Here is a 21,373-nt window from a genome sequence, read left to right as displayed (position 1 = left end):
AGTTCTGTACGCATTTTCCACAGAGCAAAAAAAAATTAAGACTTTTTAAATACTGCTTAGGACATCACCTAAGTGCATTCACGTAAGCAGCTCTATAATGGAGCTGGTGAGATGCCCAAGTAAAATGGTCCAGCTGGTAAACTGCTGGGTTGGGATCCTGGGACCCACAGTCCATGTCCTTGAACAACCCTTTGTGCTCAAGTAAGATGTAAGAAAAAGGCGATTTACGATGCTGATTGCCTTAAAAAGATCAAGACACACATACGATAGTAATTGGAAGAACAGACACCTATTTTAATAAGGCAGGTAAAGAATCAAAAGCCTTTCACTGACAACCATGCAGATCAAGGCACCTACTGCATGAAAAAAAAAAACAAACATGTGGGACCCATAATTGAACTAAAAATATTTCTACAGGTTTTGGAAATCAATCTCAACTTTCAGTCATAATGTGCTAATCCGGGGTAGCTGTCACAGTAACTGAACATCCGATGCTTCAGCGCTACTCCTGACAGTAAGGACAACGCAGGAATTTTGTCAGCGATTTTTTTTTTTCCTATGGAATTGATATCAGATCAAAGCAAAAATAAGGCAGTAAAAGGGCAAGAAAGATTTTTGACCAGGTAATTTTAGCTTTGTAGGAATGCAAGCAGAAAATCTTTTGGTTGAAGATTTTACCTGACATCAGTAAGCTGAGTCAATGGCATGTCAATTTAAAAATCCTACCAATTTTGACAGAAAGGTTATAGAGTCTATGTTTACAAGATAGAAAAGAAAGTATCCGCATAATATATTTGTTAGGATAAAATAACTCGTTTGCATGCCTGAATGTTTTTGTTTTGTAAGCCCGCTGTAAGGCTAAGCTGCAACATGATGATCATGGTAATATAATTACTAATCCAAGGTTAGCCAAAGCGATTGTGTAGCCAAGAAAAATTAGATGCCTCAGTATGAGTCAACACATTCATTTTCCAAATAGTTTGGCTGTACAAGGTAGATAAAACGGTGCTTATAAGGTACTGGTAACAAGGTGGTTCCCAATAGCTTTCAAACTACATTACCTTGTTCTGCCATTATCACGATATAGCAGTAAAGGCAAAGAGAGAAGCAAGTTGAAAACACCTATTTTGTCCCAATAATAAAAGCAGTTAATAAAAGCTAAGTGCTATTTGCTGTGTTAAATTAATTCCATAGCTTGATGTAAAGTATTGGGGCCACGAGCACCACCCCCTGCAGTGGTTCAGCTGCCGGTGTTCAAGGCCAGTTGTGACACAAGCTCAGGCGTGTCACTTCAGATGCGGCTGCTGTGAAAAGAGCTGCGTGAAGCCTCTGCTGGGCCCTTCCCCCTTTGCTTGGGAGCTGCTTTTGAGCTCAGACACTTGCCCTTGGTCCTGGACTGAGCTACGTTGCAGCTACACCTCCCCCTGGCCTCATCCGACCCCTGCCCTTAACTGATTCCACTTTGCAGCTTCATCTCAGACCCGCTTCATCACTACAGACTTCCCATGCGATCACTGGGCTGCTGGCTGACCCTGCGTACTGTCACTGGACCCAGTCCTGTCCCCGTTCTGGCCTTCATCTTGGACCACCTCATTACCACACACTTGCCAACTGGTTACCCTCAACAGACCTCCGCTTTTCTTGTTTTGGGTCCTGTGGGACTGCACTCCTTGCTGTCACCTACAGCTCCTGGCTCGTCTTCCCTTACAGAGGAACCTGCTTACGCTGCTCCCTGACATAAAACTCAGATACGCGCCTGGCAAAAGTGACAACTATTATCTGGATCCCATCTAATGGGAATGTAATACGGAAATCAACATTAGTACCAAGTTAATCTATCATAATACACAAGATGAATGAAATGGCAGATCAAGCCCTTTTCGTTTTACGTCCTCCACTTAACTGTTTTACATGCTGCACAGCGTTCCTTCTCCTCTCCCTTGTCAATAACACTTAACTCTGCTCAAATGCTGAAACAAACCCCGTGCATGCTACTGTAAACTATTAATTCAACCTGACCTTACAGCACAGATCACATCACCACTCTGCTGGCTTTCAGCCGAACCATAGATGCTCAAATCAGTTCTGAACTAGATCCAAAGGTTAAAATGTGGTTAAGGGGCCCATTTTCATGAGAGACCAACTCAGGCCAGACTTAAGTTTCACTGAAAGTTTGGGTGGTGGAAGGGAGCAAGAAAAAAAAATCATTAAAAAATAATCAGGTTCTTCCATGCATTTTCGTAAGAGGCGGACCAGATCGCAAAAGTATCCAGACACCTAAAGACAAAGACTTGACAGGCAGAATTCTTAGAATGAAGCCACTGATTTCCAGGAGAACTTGGTACTCGCATGTCTTGAAAATACTACTGGATATCAGCCCCTTCTTTAGATGCTGAAGTACCTCTGAAAGTTGGTTCTTAGTCTCCTAATTACCTGCACTGTTTTGAAAGTGTTCTTCCCAAACCTGATACTCATTTATATTAGTGCTTACCACAGAGTGAAGCTGAGCAGAGTTTGACTGAACTAGGTTAAGGGACAAAAAAAAAAAAAAGAAAAACCACACAAAAAAGACAGCAGCATTAAAGCTGAATTTCACTGCTTTTAAATTTTAGACAAGAACTCTAATGTAACCCTAATGCAGCTTTTTAAATTTCCTTTGCACTTCTTTCCCAGTCCCTCAGTTACAGTAATTGCAGAGTTTCTAAACTTTCCCTCTGATTATTATTCAATTCAATTATTTATGTACATTATAAATGGCCAGAGGAATACTGGAAACCATGACAAGCGTTCCAGATCTGAACATCTATCGTTGCCAAAACAAAGGACTTAAAAAACAAATTTGAAAGTGTGCTACTCTGTCAAACACTGTGACTTGTTCTTTGAATCTACGTGTTTATATATAGATACTAGATATTTTCACTAAGAGACACAGCTGCCAAATTACAGCTTCCTTAGTTTTAAATGTCAAAACATTCAAGTTTTTCTGTCTTCCTATGTGCAGCAAAGGAAAAAAGAAAGAAAAACCTGTTCTAATTCAAAGAAAAAAATGACGCTGTCAAGATGCATTTCAAGTAATCTTATAAATCACTGTTGTATTTGATAGATGATGCTGATACATTTTTCATTCTTTATTTTAATAATGAATATTGCTGAAGAAGAACTAAGAGCAAAGTTGCCCACGGAACACGGTTATTATGGGTTGTGCTGATTTTGTTTCTACCAACAGTGCCTCCCAAGTTCAGGCAGGTTTCCCTCAAGCAGGCTGTCAGTTAGTTTAGGTACCGGTTAGCTGTTCCTACAAGCATCAGAAGTAAATCCTGGGCTGGTTGGCTTATGCCAATGTCCGTGCTGCCACAACCAGCTGGCAGTAATGCCATTAATGCTATTACAGCCATATTTACACTGCGATTCAGTTACAGCGAGACTAGATGTAGAAATACCTTGAGCCGTACTTGAGAGAAACCACATTACCAAGCTGTTATCTTCATTTTATTGGCTTCAGCACAGCAAATATGGGAAATGGCCGAGATACAGAACAACCCAGCAATCACTTGGTGCATTGTCAGGAATGAGTTCGCAAGGCTCAAGTGTATTTCTGATGAGCAAGTAAGTGCCTGCATCTTATTAAGGGCTAACTGGAATGTGGGGGTACCTTCCAGCAGACTAAGGAGCAAGTTTGAAGACTAGATTCACAACCTTTACAACCTTCAAAACAGAGCTCTGTGCAGCGCGCTGTCCTTGCCAGAGCAGGCTGCCAGAGGGAAATTAAGCTCTCGGTTTGCTAGTCCTTTACTTCTCATCAGTGATTAATCCAGTGTTTAAAAAAAAAATGAGCTTTCTATCTGCAGAAAGACAGTAGTCAATTGCTTACAAAACAAACAAATCTGAATGGTCTGTCCCCCAATTTAGGACCGTAAGGTCTTTCAACTTTTGTGCTGTCAGAAGAGCTTTGTTATTGCCCAAATCAATCATTACGGTGGCCTCACGGACAAATTCTGGAGTTTCTCATCTCCTCTTACCTTCTCAGCTGGCCTTGTGATCAGTGACATCACTGCAAGCATGAATTAGGACTATATATACAAATCTTCCCAGAAGGAAAAAACAGCCCTGTCCTCTGAGCCGTATTTTAGGCTCTGGGAAAAATCATGATAATTTCATACTCCCTTAATCAGGACATCAGCCAAAAGCAAAACCTATTACTACAACCACAATCCTCAAAACCTACCCACAAAACTGAAATATAAAGCTGCTAGGGGGAGACAACCAGACAGGACTCAGCATAGGCTTTGCTTTAGAAGTAAGTCAGTAAAAATATTTCACTTTTTAGAATGAGTTATGAAAAGTCATGTGTAAGTCTGGCTCCCATGAAGTAGATGACACTGAGCCCACTGACTTCAGCAAGCCAGGACTCCTGCCACACCCCAACATGCCAAACCTGGTGGGAAGCTGTAAGGGGAACACTTCCCACACAGGAAAGGTGACAAAAATATTATTAGCATGAGAAGGGCTCATCTCATCAGGTAACGGTGCTCCATAACAAACAGATTTTAAATAATGCAAGAAAAATTCCTTTTTGCTTCTAGGATCCCACTTGCATTTGGCCAGGAAAGGACAGTCCTACACTGAACTACTAACCATGTGGAACAAAACGGGGGTTTTCTCTGCCATGGGCTGCTTTCCAGTAACTGACTGCTGAGGCTGCAATCTCTCCAGCTGCTCCTGGAATCCGTGTCTCTTCTGTCTCTCTTTCATCTGTTCTTCCTTTTGGCATAACTCTCTTTTACTTTCTTCTGTCCTGAAAAATATACAGATTCTGCTTTGCTTAAGCTTTTCACTTGGGAGAAAAAGCACCCTTGTTCATCTGTTTGCATTACTTCCTTATATTTATACCACGCACTTGAGGGTGAATCATGACACAAAAGGCTAAAATAGATTTAGAGAGCACTTATGGTGTTTGGGGTGGAGGAGGGGGAAGGGGAGGAAAATAAGAACTTGTCATTGGATGATTTCATCCCTCAAAAAAAAAAAAAGAAACAAGCCAAAGAAAAGGAGCAGACCTCAAACCTCCAAGATAAGCGGTGACATCTATTTGGAGACCGGAACTCCATTAAGCAGAGGTGTGTTTGTGATGTTTCACTCCCCATCTCCACACCAAAATTCTCATTTTCCTAACTCGTTTCCTTTCCTATCCGCTATGAAACAGTGACAAGTTTCCCCTGAACCAAGGCCTTCCATCTTTCTGTATTTTGATGTCTGCAGAAAGATTTCATCTACCATTTTCATGGCAAATACTAAGTTCAATTTCTTCTGAACTCTTCAAGCCCCAGGTGCCCCAACCACAATCAGAATAGCAACAAAGAAACCTTAAATTCGTTGAAATCATTGTGAGCTATTACTCAGCAACAATAAACAACCCAGATTCTTGCCAAGCCACGGTCTGCCATCTCTGTGGCAGGCTAGCAGGTAGATAAAGTGGAGTTTTATAGAACTGATGGAAGCAACGAGCTTTAATGTCAGGAATCCCACGGAGGAAAAAAAACCTGCAACCAACCATCTGCCATTTAAACCAAGTACACAGGAGCTGAAGTGTCTAAGTGGCAGGGTAGGCAACTGTTTAACACTGAAAAAGTAATAGTCTCTAGAGCAGGCAGATTCTAATTCTTTCAAGGGCTCATATGTCAAAGTCAAAATGTTAAATTTCACTCTGAAAATAGCAGGCAGAATATAACCTTTGAAAAGTCAGTATAATGGAACACTCTCAAATAGCTGGGCAGGTGCATAAGGCAACCACCTGATTTCACTTCAAAATTAGACCTTATGCAGAATACACTACATTAAACGAAGCCCAAGGAAGCAGAGGCCAAAATAACTCTGCTATTTCCTCAATTGATACCATTCTTATTTATCCTGTGGGTTTTTTTAAAAAAGCTTTTCAAAATATTCCTGTGGTATAACCCATTCCTTTGTCCCTTTAAACTCACACTTCTCTTGATGTCAGAGTTCAAATTGCTTTGCTTGGGAAAAAAAGGTTACAAGGGGAGACGTGATCATCTTCGTTTGTAAAAGGCTTTTTATGCTGAGAAATAGAATAAACCATTTTCCATACCTCCTGGGAACATGACAAAAAATAAGCTTAAATTGGAGATAGGATAATTTAAATTAGACTTAAGGAAAAGCTTTACAATTGTAAGGATAATTAAGCAACAAGATGTACTACTACCTGAGCAGTCAAGGGATCCTCACCATTGAGGAGTTCAAGACCAAGTTATATAAAGACATGCCAGGACAGGATTAGATTTTACCTCACTGTATTGATATAAGGAGACAGACCCTTCCAGACCTATCTTCTATGATGCTATGCTTAGTAAATCTCAGTACTGTTCTTCATAAAGGAGATCAATACCACGTTACCCTCCACTTACACAGAATAGAAACTAAAGAAAATGGGTAAATTTACTATGTCAGCAGTGCTACAGCATGTCTAATCCCAGGCCAGTTCACTGACCTACGAAGTCTGGCTGACTCTAAACCTTTAAGCAATAGCTGCTAGGATTGGCTGTCTTGATAGGTAACAAAACCAGGCACCCTTTTGCTCCAACTTACAGACTGGATAAGTAATGTTGTTTAATCTTAGACAATTAGATAAACCACAACGAAAACCACTGATGACTTTTCTGGAGATACCTTGGCCATTCTGTTGCAGTTAGAGAAGACTCTGGAGCATTTCCTGAATTTTGAACCTTCTCAGCTTCCACTTTGTTTTCTTTTTCTATGTTAGCTCCATTGTCCCCATGGTTTGACAAGGTGCTGTTTCTTTTCTCTGGTTTCAACCTCATCAGTTTCCTGGGAATCACCTTCTTTGTCTCTTGCTTCATTTCAAAATATTGCTTTTGACTTCTTTTAGAGAAACCTCTTTCTTCTGGACTTTCTGGATCCTGTTTTATGCCTTCAAGTTTTTCATCTGGGGTAGACGTTTTATGAAGAAGCTCTGAGGCTTCTTTTCGGGCTGTACGGAGTTGTTGCAGTAGCAGGCTTTTCCCTGAGCAATTCCTCCTACAAAGAAAATAAAAAACTGATTTAGTCAAGATAGAGCATTATATGAATAAACTCAAACTCTGAGGAGTTTCTCATATGAGTGACAGCTCAGAACTAGGACTGGGCATCTACACAAATAACAGTTATTGATAACAGCAGCACCAGCACACAAGCAACACACAAAACACTACAGTGACAGAACATGAAACCAATCTTACAGGCAATTTACTTACCTCCTCTGGATTTGAGGTACAAACATGCACCTACTAGATCAGCCCTGAACAAGTCTAATGTTGGCATGGAAATTATGTTGGCATGGAAATTAAGAGTCTACAGATTTTTGTGCCCTTTGGATACAGGGATTGGGATTCAACTACATACAGACAAGTTCTTCTAACAATTCTTAGGATTTTTGAGTGTTTGGCTTCATTTCATCTGTGTCTCCTTCAAGTTAATGAGACTGCTGAACTGTTAGCAACCACGATGCTGTGATAATATTGTGAGACGTCCTATCATGACAAAATGGGCAGATATGGTTATTTTGTCTTCAAGTTATGTTCAATGAGTTTCCCAAGTCATCTGCTACAGAAGAGACTGACATCAGCGTGTAGCTCATCTGATGATTATGAGCAAATAATATACCTTATTTTAGTGGTAGCTGAAAAGTACATGGACTGAGTAACAGGTAGTTTGAGTTGGATATTGATGATGTTGGTAGGTGGTGTATATGAGTACACAGCATCATACTGCCATACTTATCTAAGCTAAACTCATTCTTCTCAGAACAAAGAAAAAGCAGATGAAGACTATTCTTTTTCCCTAAGGATTTCACATCTCCTGCTATCATATCCAGAACCATCATATCAGCATTTAACATTGATGGCTGGACTACTAAGGAGTAGACCTAAGTGGTGGGAATTTTAGGAGAGCACCGTGTATTGGAGAGCAGGCTCATGGTATAGTGCTAGAGGTGGCACTGACTACCTGACCGCTCCAGGGATAATCCAACAGTATATTTTTTAGGCTAAGAGCCTGGAGATCAAGGCAACTATCCCTCCCAAGGCCCTAATATGTAGGTTTATTATACTACAAAATACGTAGCCCTGTAATAATTCCATACAGATAAGAATGAAACTGGCATTGACCCTTTGTGAATGAGATCAGAATCTTGCCCTGCTGAGACCAGAAGGCTTTCTTATTTAGAAACAGAACTGAATAACATTTGCCAGGCATTTCATTTGTGTATGTTCTTTAGCAACCTAAAATGAATCAAAATCCAATCAGTTAAACTCTACTCTCCATCACTCAAGATTTACACTGATGCGACTTCTGCATTTGCATCAGTGCCAGTGAGAGTTCCCCAGGCATCATTTCATCCCTGCTTTATGCTGGCTTTGTATTAGATATTCTAAATTATATTGAGTGTTAAGGCTCTGTTCCTTGCCGAAACATTTATTCTTTCAAACTATTGAAAAAAAAAAAAAAGAGTAATTGGTTAGGGCAACAATATAAATGTTCTGCTTGTCCTCTGCACTGCTGTAACGTGAATTTACGTGCATCAGACTTCTAAATGTAATCCAGAGCATAAATGCAGCAAGATGTTTAAAGCTTGGCATATCTGCTTCATATTAAACAAATGTCTTACAACCTATGGGCATGAATCAAGCCCTGAGTTTAGCAACAGGAAAAGGCTGGCATCTGTGCATATTGAAGAATTTACAGTTTAGGATTCCATCCGTCACACTCTCTCCCCTTTCGCCCCTTCCTCTCCCCCCAGTTAAGGAGAATTGAGACCACCCCCGCCCACACAAGGTATTCAATATTCTCTTTAAATCAACATCCGTTCTAGCCTATTCTATTATTTCTAAAAATAAAGGTTTGTCTGAGTCAACTCCCTACAACATTTTCAAAGTTTGGTTCTGAGTCATTTAAAACCAGTTCTCCTGTCACTCCAACATGTCTGGAGAAAGAGTCTGGTTTCCCAGTCACCCAGGTCTACTCTATTTGTCTTTTGAGCTGTTCCCATGCAGCTGCAGAGGGAGCAAGGTGCTATACCGTCTCAAGGATCAACAACTATTTTCTAGCTTCGGTGTCTTTACCTTGCAACAGAAAACAGTGATCTCCTGGGGACAGATTGAAGAACTTTCATTATTGGGCTTTTTTGCTGTGAGACCAGGAATGGCGAGATATTTCAGTACACAAGCTCTCACTCTAATCACTGTTAGGGCAATTACTCTAGTTTCAGAAAAAAATGAACATCATATCGTTTGAACTAGGATCCTCGTAAAGACTCTTACATTCTCCTTTCTGCTTGGTCCTTAATTGTTGTAGTCTCTTCTTCTTCAGTGGAGCTGTCATTTGCACTATGAAACAAATCAGAGCATATTAGTTAACTCTGTTCGAACTGGGGGTTGGGCTTTTCATCATTTCTAGGATGCAAATTTAGAACCATTATGAAAAACGGAGAGATACTTCCAGGCGTTATGGATAGTTCTTCACGCTATTACTCTAGAAAAAAATATTCAAGAACTACATCAAAATGCGTTAGCTGTTTATTAACTATTAGCTGTTTATTAATTACAAGGTTTCTTCTGGTGACTGTTTTCATCTACCCCTCGCCGCAGCAAACACGCATCCTGAGAAGGGAACAAACAGCTACCACAGACACCATTAGCTCTAGTGGAAGGACACATCTGCCAGAATCTGTTGCAGATTTAGAAAAATTTGGCGTCCCATAGCTGACTGCATAAGGCCCTCTTATCACACAGGAGACAGAAATCAGCTCCTACAGTTGCTTGCCAGGAACATAGTCAAGGATGTCCATTTCGTACACAGTGCTGTCAGAACGCTAGCCCAACTCAGCCAGCTGCAAGCATTGCTTTGCAGTCACTCACTGCCCACTCCTTTATAGATGGAAACTTTCTAAATGTTATTTCCCTGGATGATTTGCATGTCCCTTCTGTGCTGCCTGCATCCCCACACATTTGCTTTTTCCGAGACAAGTTATTTTCTCCTGAGAATACGTCTGTGCTCCAACAGGGGCTATGTCTTCCTACCAAGGTCACGGAGGTGTGGAAGAAGAGAACACTTTTAAAGTTATATTTCACAAGTACGAGACATAGAGAGAAGGCTTCGGTTTCCTACTTTTTTGTTACTTATTTCTCACTAACAATAAAGGCAGAATTTACCTTTGTTTCTCATCAGGAGATGTTACTGACTTCTGTGGTTTAGCATCTCTTAAATCTATGTACGTGGTTACAGGCTCTGGCAGGCACTGTAATCTCATCATGGCCGTCCTTAGAGAACTTCGTGAAGATGACAGCAAGGCAACATCCCTAAGTATAGAAAACACTGTTTCAGCATACCCTTCGCGTTATCCAGACAAGAAGTCCTGCAGGGCATGGATTATGATCAAAATTGAATTGTGAAAGGAGCCGTGCTTGGCTACTGTACAGATTCAAACTCTGCTTCTGCCTACTATCCACCACCTTTCAAAGCTGAACTCAAAGATTCAGCTTCCCCCGAGGAATACAAATCACAGGCAGCATGAGGAGGGATATTTAGTTCTCAAAAACTAACAATGTCAAATTGTTCTGTAGAACAAAAGCAGGTAGTTATGGTACCAATGAGTTTACAAGTTTTAAGAGCCCAGTGTCAATCAGTAAAAACAGGTCCCTTTTTCCTTTCTGCCTCCTTTGGCAATTCTATTTTATCCTTCAGAGCATACAATGTGCAAATCATCTTTGCAGCTCTCCCTGCTCTGGCAATGAGGATACATTTCAGCTTCCCCTCTACAGGCTTGTTTCACTATTGTTTCCTCTGTGCCGCCACCATTGATATTGTTCCCTCCGAACAGCCAGGAAATCCACTTCCTTCACACAGAACCCTCCAAGATGCACTGACATCTCCGCTGACACCTACCAAAAAATCATTCTGTATGCTTTAGCTAAATTGAGGTACCAGTAAGAGAAACTGGTACCCTAGATAACAAAAAATGAGGCCATGATAATTTGCCTAGTGTTATTTTCCTGCCTTTCCCCATTTGCCCCAAGTGTCTGGTAAAGTCTAGACAAAGGGGGTGGTCGATGGAAAATGTTAAGGTGGCAGGATACTGACTGTTTATCGTCAAACGTACATGAATGACTGAGTCTTAATTATTCTTCCCTTTAACATCCTTGTAGCATATTCCAACTACAGTATCAGCTTTCTGCAGAGGCTCCAGAGAAAAGCACAAGTTTCCAGGCAGCCCTACTGGCAGTCATGATTACCTAGTGCATATGACAGAAAAGGACCTACTTCTTATTCTCTTGCTGTTCTTGAAAGGAAGAGAGCTTGGCTGGGGGCCGCCTACAGTGTGGAGACACTGTCCGGGACTGCCTGGCACACAGCTCTTCTAGCTTTTCCATGAGCTGATTTTCAGACCTACTCCTGAAGGTCTCTATGGAAAAGCAACAAAAAGAATCACCAGTTGTGGTCTTCTGCCATGGGATCACCCAATATACCCTTCCCCCATTTTCACATTGTTCCTTTCTCTACAGCCTGTCAGAAGGGGAAGGATAAAGACACTATTGTCATCTGGCTCTAACTCACTTCAAACCTTTATCCATTTTGTCTGATTCACTCTTAAGCCATGACAGACCACAAAGCACTGGTTTCAAGCTACAAAAGCAGATGAGATCTTGAGAGAAGCTAATTAAAAATGTTTTACAGAGGCATTAGAAAACCCACTATGATTTCAACATTCAAGACGATGCTGCAGGGAATTGCTTAAACATAAGAACCTGAATTTTGCTTATTTTTATACACTTTCAGCAAAGTTGGTATTAATTTAGCAATGTTACCATGATCTGCCGAGGACAAAGCAACTTCTGCATGAGTGTTTTCTTGCTGCTGCTCCAGCTCCTCAAGAATCTTGTCTAGATCCTGTTTCTCGCTATCCTGAAAGAAGACAGTGAAAAAGTGACGGAAAATTCACTCCCAAGAGACTGCTACCAAAAAAAAAAGTTCCTTTGACTCACATTTTCTGTAGTAACTCCATCAGATTTTTCTGCCATATATAAATACATACATGGCATTAAAGTTCACCTTACCTCCAGTACTATGCCACTGTCACTTGCCAGTAGATGAAGCAGTGTGTCACTTAGGACACAGTTGCTTCAGCATGAGCCTCAACAATTGGCACGACTAACAAAAGGATATTTACTGTTTGAACATGGCTTGCCTCATGTCATGGCCAAGGCTCTGCACATCTAGCATAGGCAAGTGCAGTATAATTACTAAAAGAAACCAGTGAAGGATTAACCAATGTTCATTCAAATATAACAAAAGTGGAATACCTTCTCCTTCCCCGCTTAAAACTGCAAAGTCTAGAATATATTTCTAAAATGGACTGAACTGACAGCTCCTTAAAAGGAGACCTAAATATCCACCTGACCTGTCTCACCGTAAGCTGGGAAATAACTCACATTATGTCCTCCACATGGATTCACATAGTGGACTCTTTCCAACAGCAAGTACTCCCCTCATCCCCTAAACCCAACTAACAGTACCAGATGCCCACATGTTTTATTTCCCTCTGTCCATCCCTCCAAGTACCTTTCCTCACCCTTTCACCATCTCCAAAAGATGATGCCCCTAAGTACAGTGCCAGCTTGCTTTAAGCAATTCCACAAGGACATGCTGCAGTGAAAGGAACACATTTACCAGATCTCTTTGGAGAGTGCATCTATGCAGCTGCTTCACCCACCTCTGCTGAAGCTTTTTCTCTGAGAATCGTGAACTATAGGCTACAGAAAACCACTGGAGATACTCGAACAGGTTAAAAGATGGCCTGATACAAGACCAAGCGTACGTATTCTGATCATGAAAAGTGCTGAGAACTTCTCACTGCCACTAACATGAGAAGGACTTTTGGCTTTCCAGTTCTTTGAGATGAGGCCCGCAGACTTTTCCTCCCCCTCCAACTCCCAACCAGGGCAAATTCCCATTCCTCAAGGTACAGTCAGCATCAGCTGTGATCTCACAGCTGCTTATCCCACACTGAAGACAAGATCATGAATTTCCTTGCTATGGATCCCACAAACACTGTCTGAGGGTATGCTCACACTGCACGCTGCTAACTTAGGTATGAGAACCAGTCTACAATGACAAAAGTTCATGTGCATTTAAAACACCGATTACTTTCCCCTCTGAATATTATTTGAAATGAAAGTTTTAATTAAGAGATCCCCATCCATCACAGAATCGCAGAATGGTTTGGGTTGGAAGGGACCTTAAAGATCATCTAGTTCTAACCCCCTGCCACAGGCAGGAACACCATCTGAAATATTATCACCAAAACTTAGAAGTACTTGTTATTTTTTTTAAAAGGAAAGTGGCTGTCAATTATAACAATTATGTCACAACTACAACTAACATGCATTTCAGATGACCACTCAAGGGCTTTAGAAAAGCAGAAGCAGCCTCTAAAACAAAAAGATGTCACCTTGTAAAAACCTCTGTCATCTGCCCCTCCCATTTAAGAGAAGATTCTCACTCTTTCCTCAGCAATAAATCTTCACACATACCTGAACCATGACTAAATCTATTCTAATATTACATGCTGCAGCTGATGAAAGGTAAAAGCCTGATGAGAGCTACAAGCTGAAGTCTCTCACACCAACACAAAGCTAATACTGGTTCAACAACGTCATTGAGATGTATTGGTCTGGAAGAGTGAAGAATGACTGACCATGAGCCAATGTCACAGGTCAGCACAGGTGCTGTTTTATCAAACAGCCTGAAGGGAAAGACAACATATGCATTTGCTTTAATTATGATGCACTTGGTACTAAGCTTCTTTTTCACTAACAGTGCTTAAAATACCTCATTATAATAAAAAATATAGAAACAAAAAAACCCACAAAGTACCATCTAACCTGCTGCATTAAGGCTTTACTCTCCTAAACCTTAACAGCAACAGTACTATTGTAAGGTACTATGCAGGGTCCAGAAGAAAAAGAAATTAAGATTTCCACAATTCCGTTTTTAACACAGAGAAGGACTTAAGTATACTTTAAGAAAAAATCATTTTCAAATGAACTGATATGACTAGAATCAAGAAGAAACGGTATATTAGTTTTAACAACTTTACTTGACAAACGGAGGCACCTTGCTAAGCAGGGAAGTAACAAGCAGCTTTCAAATCTAAACACGTACACCATGCACAAAGAGGATACAGCTTTGTCTTCACTTTATGAAAGCGAAGATACACTGAGCCTGGTCTCAGGACTCACCCAAAAGCATCAGACTTCAGTTTGTTGAAGTCAGTGATATCAAACAGGTTCAGGGCAGAAAATCACGCCTCCCGAGTTAATACAGCAACTGACTTACACGAGGTGAGATGGGAATTAAACCTAGAAGCACTTGAAAAAGATACTTTGCAATTATGGCACAATTAAATGATGCAGCACAATTTAAAAAACAAAAAAAACCCACATAAAAAAGCTAGGCAAGTATCTGCATACTTTGCTTATGCTAGAACTGCTCTAACACCAAAAAGTTTATTTTTGTGAGTATAGATAAAAGGGGAAAGGAAACATCTGCACTCTGATTCTATAGAGGGTTTTCAACAGCAATACCAGATTCATGTTCTGCGCTGATTAAGTCTTAAGGACCTTAAAAATCAGTACAGGAAGTAGAGATTATAACTATAGTACTGAAGAGAACAGCCTCTCCACGTACCAGTCAAGCACACACGAGCGGGTCATCCCACAGACCTAAGCACCTGCCTTAGGTGGAAGAGATACAAGATTCCAGGAACAACCCTAACCGCTTTCTCCTCTCAGCTCCAGCGTTACCACAGTGCTACAGAAAAGACAAGAGGCTGGAAGGCCGGAAAGCTTGCTCTTTTAATGCAAAGTCTTCCTGGGAACAGAAGAGATCCCTGCCTTGCCAGGGGCAGATGTTGTGGTTGGCTTTCCTGAACAAGCCCATCAGCCACGCTGCTGACCCATGGCTTTTGCTACCCAAATTCAGGACAACGACGAAAGCAACAAAGAACACCGTGGTACATGCAGAATTTGGCATTTCAGTTATTTATTTCAGTAGGATTCTGCAAGCAATGCACGTGCCCTCTACCCCACAAGCAGCACTCCCCAGAACTTTTTGTTTGGGCCACTTACCTGCAATGAAAAATGGGTTAGTTCTTGAAGATGGCTAGCTGAGGTGGTTTCTTCCTTAGCAATTCTTTCTAGATTGTTGTTAATTCCATGTGAGGGAGGCTTGACATCTAGCTCTCGGTGGCCTGGTGACAGCTCCAGAATTAGTTTGGAGAGTACCTTTGTCTCTATCAGCTTTCTTCTCTCTTTTTGACTGTACAACTCTTCCACAGACAATACTGTATTAAGCCAAGAGTTCCCTCTTTCCCCAGCCTGTCCCCTACCCAGTGCTTCCTCTTCAAGGTGATCTGTGTCATCTGCAAGAGACTCTTCAAGAACAGCTCCCTTTTGGCTTGGAATTTCTTCAAGATGGCTGGCAAGATTGGAAGTCTCATCTTTAATCATTTGTACATCCTCTTTCGCAATTACCTGGGCACCATCTGTTTTCTTCTGAAAGCCAGAACTTTCCACATCTCCTTTCCAGATCTCCCATGGGTATCTTTCTGTTTCCTGGGTTTGCTACAGGTAGAGAAAATACAGACATGCAGAAAGTCACATCTCCCTAAGCTTTAGAAGTTGACAGTAAATGAAAACTAAGTGATTGGCAGATGGCAGCTTGGACTCAGACACCATCTGGTAACAGCACACACCATATCCATCATGGAAAACAGTAAGACTGTTTGCTTTCAAGAAACTAAAACTTCAGGAAGTACTAAATACCCTTGAAATTGATTTTCCTCACATGCGCTCATCATATGACGTATCTTACACCAGGATAAACAAATAAGAAAAAGCAGCACAATGTTAGTCTTTCCATGATGGAACAGCAGGGTCAGCTAGCTCCTCTTCCAGCTTCCTATGACGGCATCACTGCAGAAGCAAGGTAATCATTTTATCCCAGAAAAGCTGTTCAAGGGATAAACTTCATACTCCTCCTCCTTACTACAGTGCCCCAACTAATTATACATTTTCTAGAACCACAAAATAGTGGCTGAAATTATTTCAGACCCTGAAAAATTTAGGAATCATTGCACAGTGTTACTATTGGCGAACAGGAAAAAAAAAAATCAGTAAGAGGACAATAATAAACACTGCAAGATGAGACAAAAAAAAAGTTTAAAATCGAGAGAAAGAAAGATCTAGTCTCTAGTGGGAGAAAGTACTGCAGACTATGCTCTTCTATCACACAATTCAGTCAAATAGATCAAACAATAGCAGCTACCCACACTGGAGACAACCAGAAGAGTGAGGTTACATTAGTACAGCCCGCACACAACAGTCAACAACCTGCGTGTTTGAGTCTTCCAGGGAAAACTCCATCAGTTCTTCAGACAGGTCAGGAATTAAGTTTGATTGTTCCCGCTGGAAGATGAAAGGCTCCCCATCACTCTCACAATCAGACTACAAACAAAAAAAGAGAAATTAAATGAGTGACTGTAAAGGTCACCTAAATATCGGTTTTACAGTGACAAATCCTATGTTGTCACCACTTGAACGAAGCTCAGAGACAAGAATTTCCTCTGCAGTTGCATCTTCACTAGATGGTCTGATAGCCCAACACTCAACAACCCAGGCTGTCTTACAGCAGCCTAGCATTCGAGCAAGCTACAATTGTAAAAAAACACATAAAACATTGAATTACCATGGAGGTTGATGACTAACATCCCTCTGAACAAAGCAATGACAAAAGTAAGCAAGTTCTCTAACTCCCAAGTGATTCTTTGTACTACTTCATTCACCATCACAGAGTGGTAAGAGCACAGCTGCTCCATAAGGGAAGGGAAGCTGGGAGGGGAAGCCCATAACTGGAAGGGCAAGGGCCTCACTAGTCAAAGCCCAGCCCCACAACGCCCAGAGGAGTAACCAGGACAGACCACAGACAGTGACCATGTTGAATCAAGAACCCAGATCATAAGATGATATTGTAGTGGTGATAGTCAGAGACCAATCCTGAAAGTCACTTCACAGGTGAAAGTCTGGCTCAAGCAAGACCATAGCTAGAAAAGCAGCCCTTCCCCAACACAGCTCAGACGCAGACTGAAGGCCCAGAGCTGAGCTTAAATACAGCTGCTGGGCATGTGGGTGGGAACCCCATGTGAGGCTGATTATGGCCATGAAGGCTTATTATTGCAATCAGGACCCTGCCATTCACCATTCAGAATTCAAAGCAGTGTCTACATTTGGTTGGACAGAGTTTAAATAGCTTTGAAAATCTCTTTTCTAAATGTAAGACAGATGTGCATTTGAGATGAATCCTTATGCATAGACAGCAAAGTGAGATTAAGCACCTCCTCACCAGTCGGGACCCAGATTTCCTGCTTGGCCCTTTGTTTTGCAAGTGTACATTTTCAGTAACTCACACTTTGGAGAATTCTCTCTGTCTGGTATAATTAATTTCTCCAAACACGAAGCAAACTGCAGCAGAACTTCTTTCCTCTTAATAAATTGCATATCAGGGTAATGAAAGTACTTCAGGGCATAAAGCACATTTGTCAGTGCCCTTTTCAAATGCGGGAGCACGGCCCGTTGAGGTTACACATCTTGGACGAATAAATGTATCTTCACGCAAGTGGAATCTGCCAGGACAAAGGTGCAGCACTGAAAGTGCAGGCTCAGCAGGCTACTGTTTCATATTAAGCAGGAGAAGGATTATACAGCCAGATCTTTTGAATGCAAATTAAGAGTAGTGTGTAAGTGCCAAACAGATTGCCTCAGTTCCTTCAGCAGGAAATTTCTTCCACGTGTAATAGAAACGGACAATTTGGACATTGTTAATAAGTAAAAAAAATGTTCAATGTGGCTTAGTTATAGAATGGTATTTGGCACCAAAGTAGAAAGCTATCTCTCTGTCTTAACCTTATTGTACACTTATACACCAAGAATGCCTAAAAATAACTTCTGAGTGTTGGGCCTTAATCTATACTTTATAGACACATATTAAAATGCAATGGCTGTTTTAGTATCTAAACCAGAATGTAGGTAAAGGGGAACTGAGAAACAGGGAGGCAATACAACTTGTCCAACGCGTTAGTGATAGAGCCAGGTGCAGAAAACAAGTCATGGAATCTGTATCAACACTTACCCATTAGATCACACTGGTTTTGATGATTGATTAATAATAAGTAATAAATACCCCACGGAGGCATTTCTGGCTCCTCCACTGCTCACAAGACTCCCTCTGTATCATTAAGGGACACACTAAGTTAGAATAAAATATATCCTTTAAGTGTTCAAAAATACTTTTTCAAGTGCATACGTGTTTGAAAATTTAAAAAAATACTCTGATTTGGACAAAAAGCCACTAATAATCAAGTATTGAGACACATTATGACATTGGAAAAGGCAATGCCAGAGCTAGCATCTTGGACTAGAGAAGCAGGCACTTTTATTATTTCCACCAGATTGTTGCTGTCCTGTTAACAGACATCTTCAGCAGCCAAGAGGCAGCCTGTCCCAGACACTAAGACCCAGCAAGTAAAAAACCTGTAACGGTGAAGAATACTGCGCAACACCTATCAACCTTATGCTTTATATTAAAAAATTAGTGGCATTATGCTTCTTTGCAGGTAGAATTGAAGCACAAAAAGGCAACGTGGTGTGCAGAGAATTACAGGCAGGGAAAAAAGCAGAATCCAGGATTGAAATATCTGCCAAATGCTTTTTTTGAGTGGATCACAAAGTCTTCAGGAATATGAGTGATCCTCATACACAGAAAAACATATTGACAGGCCTACTGTCTGGCAAGTACATTATTGGAACAAATAGCATAATACCCTCAAGGATAAAACCTTATAATTTAATTGTAAATCAGCAGTATGCTTCTTTCATACTATATTTTTAACTCAACAAACTAAGAACAAATGAGGGTTCATTCCACAAGATGCCCACCACCCTCCTCTTCCCAACCTAGGAATACTTATAGCCTGGAAAAATCAGTCCCATTTTCAGGTTCCAAAGAATACAGCAGGAGGAGATGGCAATTACTCTTTGACAACTAGAGATAATCCAGAAGGCTGTGGATTAATGCACAGTGTTACAACAGTCAGAATAAGTAGCCCATCAAGAATACCATACTAGCTACTCAGAAATGCCTGGCGAAGGTGACCTTCTCTTGCTTTTGAGAGATTTTTCTAAAAGACGGTGAGGCAGAAATGGAGGTTCCAGTGCTTACTGTGGAGGTGTCAGAGTCCAGAGACGGGAGCTGATCTTTCACTGCAGCGAGTATGGCTCCCCATTGAAATGTTCTGTTACTCTGAACAGGAGCTGCAGGAGGCTCAGGTGGATGCTCTGTATCCTCACTTTGCCCTTTGGACGCCATTTGAACAGCTTCCCTTCAATCAAATGAAAGATGTGCTTAAGTACACCTCATGAAAGAACACAAGGGATAACATCAGTACAAAGCAAGAACAAAGCATGTGCATTCAGGGTCAGCATAATTCTCAGCACTCCCAGGGTTTTCACTGTCAGCAGTGAAGGATAAAATCTGCATTTTTGGAGTCGTTCCTTCCCACCTGAGCTCACAGGGCTGAGAGCCTTCTGCCCTGCTCACCATATAGACCCATAATTGGGGCTGCGTGAGGGGCAGTTTAGCCCCTCATTTAAAAGGCATTTTGGGGATTCTGAGACAGACTGATTTGTAACTGTTTTCTCAGAAAAGCACGTTCACGCTGCCTGCAGGGAGAGGGAAGGTACACAGCAAAGGCAATGCTGACACCTCTGCTCTCAGCTGGTCTTTTCTCCTCTTTCCTATTTGTCTCACGTTCCCCTCCTCACTGCTCAAATGATAGATAAAATGATTTATATTTGCTTTTTGTCACTGGATTTGTGTAAAAATAGTTGAAAGTAGGCGTGCTCTTTGATTCTGACCTCTCAAAGTGTTTATAAAGCAGACTCTTTCCTCAGGTTTTCCTTGATGTACATGAGGAGTCAAGACAACACAGTAGGGACTATCGCTGTACTAACAAGTCAGATAATTAATCCTCACGGCAAACCTTTGCTTTTTAAATTTTATGCTACAATTGCATGGTTTCCTGGGGAATCAAATGTGGGAGTAAGTCATTTCTGTTTATCAAGAAAGGTTAAGAGGTTTGTGACTGTATGTTGTTCAGTACTGAAATAACTGTTCATATGATTACACTGTCACTATTGTTTGCATTGGCATCGACCAGTAACACTCCTCTGAACATAAAGTGAAACTCAGCTCATGCCCTGGGAGCTTACGACTCGAAAAATGCCTTTGCAAGTACTTCATATGCCTTCCATAACAGTGGCTCCTTTGTTCACACGAGACAACCCCTGAATCTGATTTAGGTAAAATGGAAGGAAATCCCCAAGGCTGAAGTACTATGCTCTGTCAGTAAAATGCAGTTGCTCAGGGCAAAAGGCGTCCCATGAGGATAAAAACAAACTGCCTATTGTGGTTCCCTCTGCTAGCGTGAGAGAAGGCAAGTCTCCCAAGGTTAAGGATGTTATCCTGGGTATGACTTTATCAGTCATCTAATACAGCATCTTCTCTGGGAGCAAGCAGTACTCTGTTTAAAGCGAAGCGTTGACTTGTTAAGACAGCTGTAACACAATAGTCGCTTTCTGGAGAGCTCGGGCCAGTTGAGACGTGAAATCCCAAGATTCGCCATGTCACTAGAACTGACGTTTCCTGTCACACTCATCTCGGGAGCCTCGCTGTCTGGGCATGACAGCAACGAGGGAGACGCCACAAAGACGAAGGCAACGGCAGGAAACAAACCCTTTGCTTCGGAGCGATGTCCGCGGGCAGGCAGCCCTGCTGTAGACCAGGGGATGAGCTACCCCCTGCCCTCAGCCCTTTTGTCACACCACACCGACATGTTTCAGGACCCTCAGTCCGAGAGGGACACCCTGAAGGAACCCGCTCAGGGAACTCCCTGACAGCCACCAAAATGGCGGCCGGAGCCGCGCATGCGCCGTTGCGCCTGCGGCCCCTCCGTCGCCATAGCAACGCGGCCTGCCGCCGCCGCTCACTGCCGCCGGACCCCCCCAGTCCCCTCCGTTGCCTTTCCCTCGCTCACAGCACCCACCCAGGCGCCTCCGAGCCCCCCCTCGGTCCCACTCAGCCCCGGCCTGGCATCTCGGCAGCGGGATAAAGCGAACCGACTCTTCATTTCCTCTCCCACCTCCGGTACCTCAGTCACCGGCTCGGGTCCGCCCCGCCCGCTAGAACCAAC

At 41.9% G+C, this 21,373-nt stretch overlaps 1 protein-coding gene across 7 annotated transcripts in view; it reads right to left on the bottom strand.

The window, feature by feature from the left end:
- Positions 1-21,348, bottom strand: part of DNAAF8 (dynein axonemal assembly factor 8) — a 96,519-nt gene extending 75,171 nt beyond the window's left edge. For 5 of the 7 annotated variants that reach the window (XR_012588796.1, XM_074598301.1, XM_074598304.1 and 2 more), the window contains exons 1-10: positions 21,227-21,348; positions 19,345-19,504; positions 16,461-16,574; positions 15,198-15,692; positions 11,877-11,973; positions 11,332-11,473; positions 10,224-10,370; positions 9,333-9,398; positions 6,685-7,053; positions 4,636-4,795 (exon numbers count right to left, since the gene is read on the bottom strand). Coding sequence is in view for 6 of the 7 variants with exons in the window: in XM_074598301.1 (XP_074454402.1) it covers positions 4,636-4,795; positions 6,685-7,053; positions 9,333-9,398; positions 10,224-10,370; positions 11,332-11,473; positions 11,877-11,973; positions 15,198-15,692; positions 16,461-16,574; positions 19,345-19,491 (1,737 nt within the window). In the remaining variant the exon portion in view is untranslated. Of the gene's footprint in view, positions 1-4,635; positions 4,796-6,684; positions 7,054-9,332; positions 9,399-10,223; positions 10,371-11,331; positions 11,474-11,876; positions 11,974-15,197; positions 15,693-16,460; positions 16,575-16,815; positions 16,943-18,255; positions 18,352-19,344; positions 19,505-21,226 lie in introns of those variants that run through there. The other 2 variants (XM_074598305.1, XM_074598303.1) reach the window with 2 other exon arrangements.
- Between the last annotated feature and the right edge of the window lie 25 nt (positions 21,349-21,373).

This window comes from Larus michahellis, chromosome 8, assembly GCF_964199755.1.
Source record: "Larus michahellis chromosome 8, bLarMic1.1, whole genome shotgun sequence".
NCBI classification, from domain to species: Eukaryota; Metazoa; Chordata; class Aves; order Charadriiformes; family Laridae; genus Larus; species Larus michahellis.
Note: the sequence above shows the minus strand (reverse complement) of the source record. Positions and strands in the feature narration are given on the sequence as shown.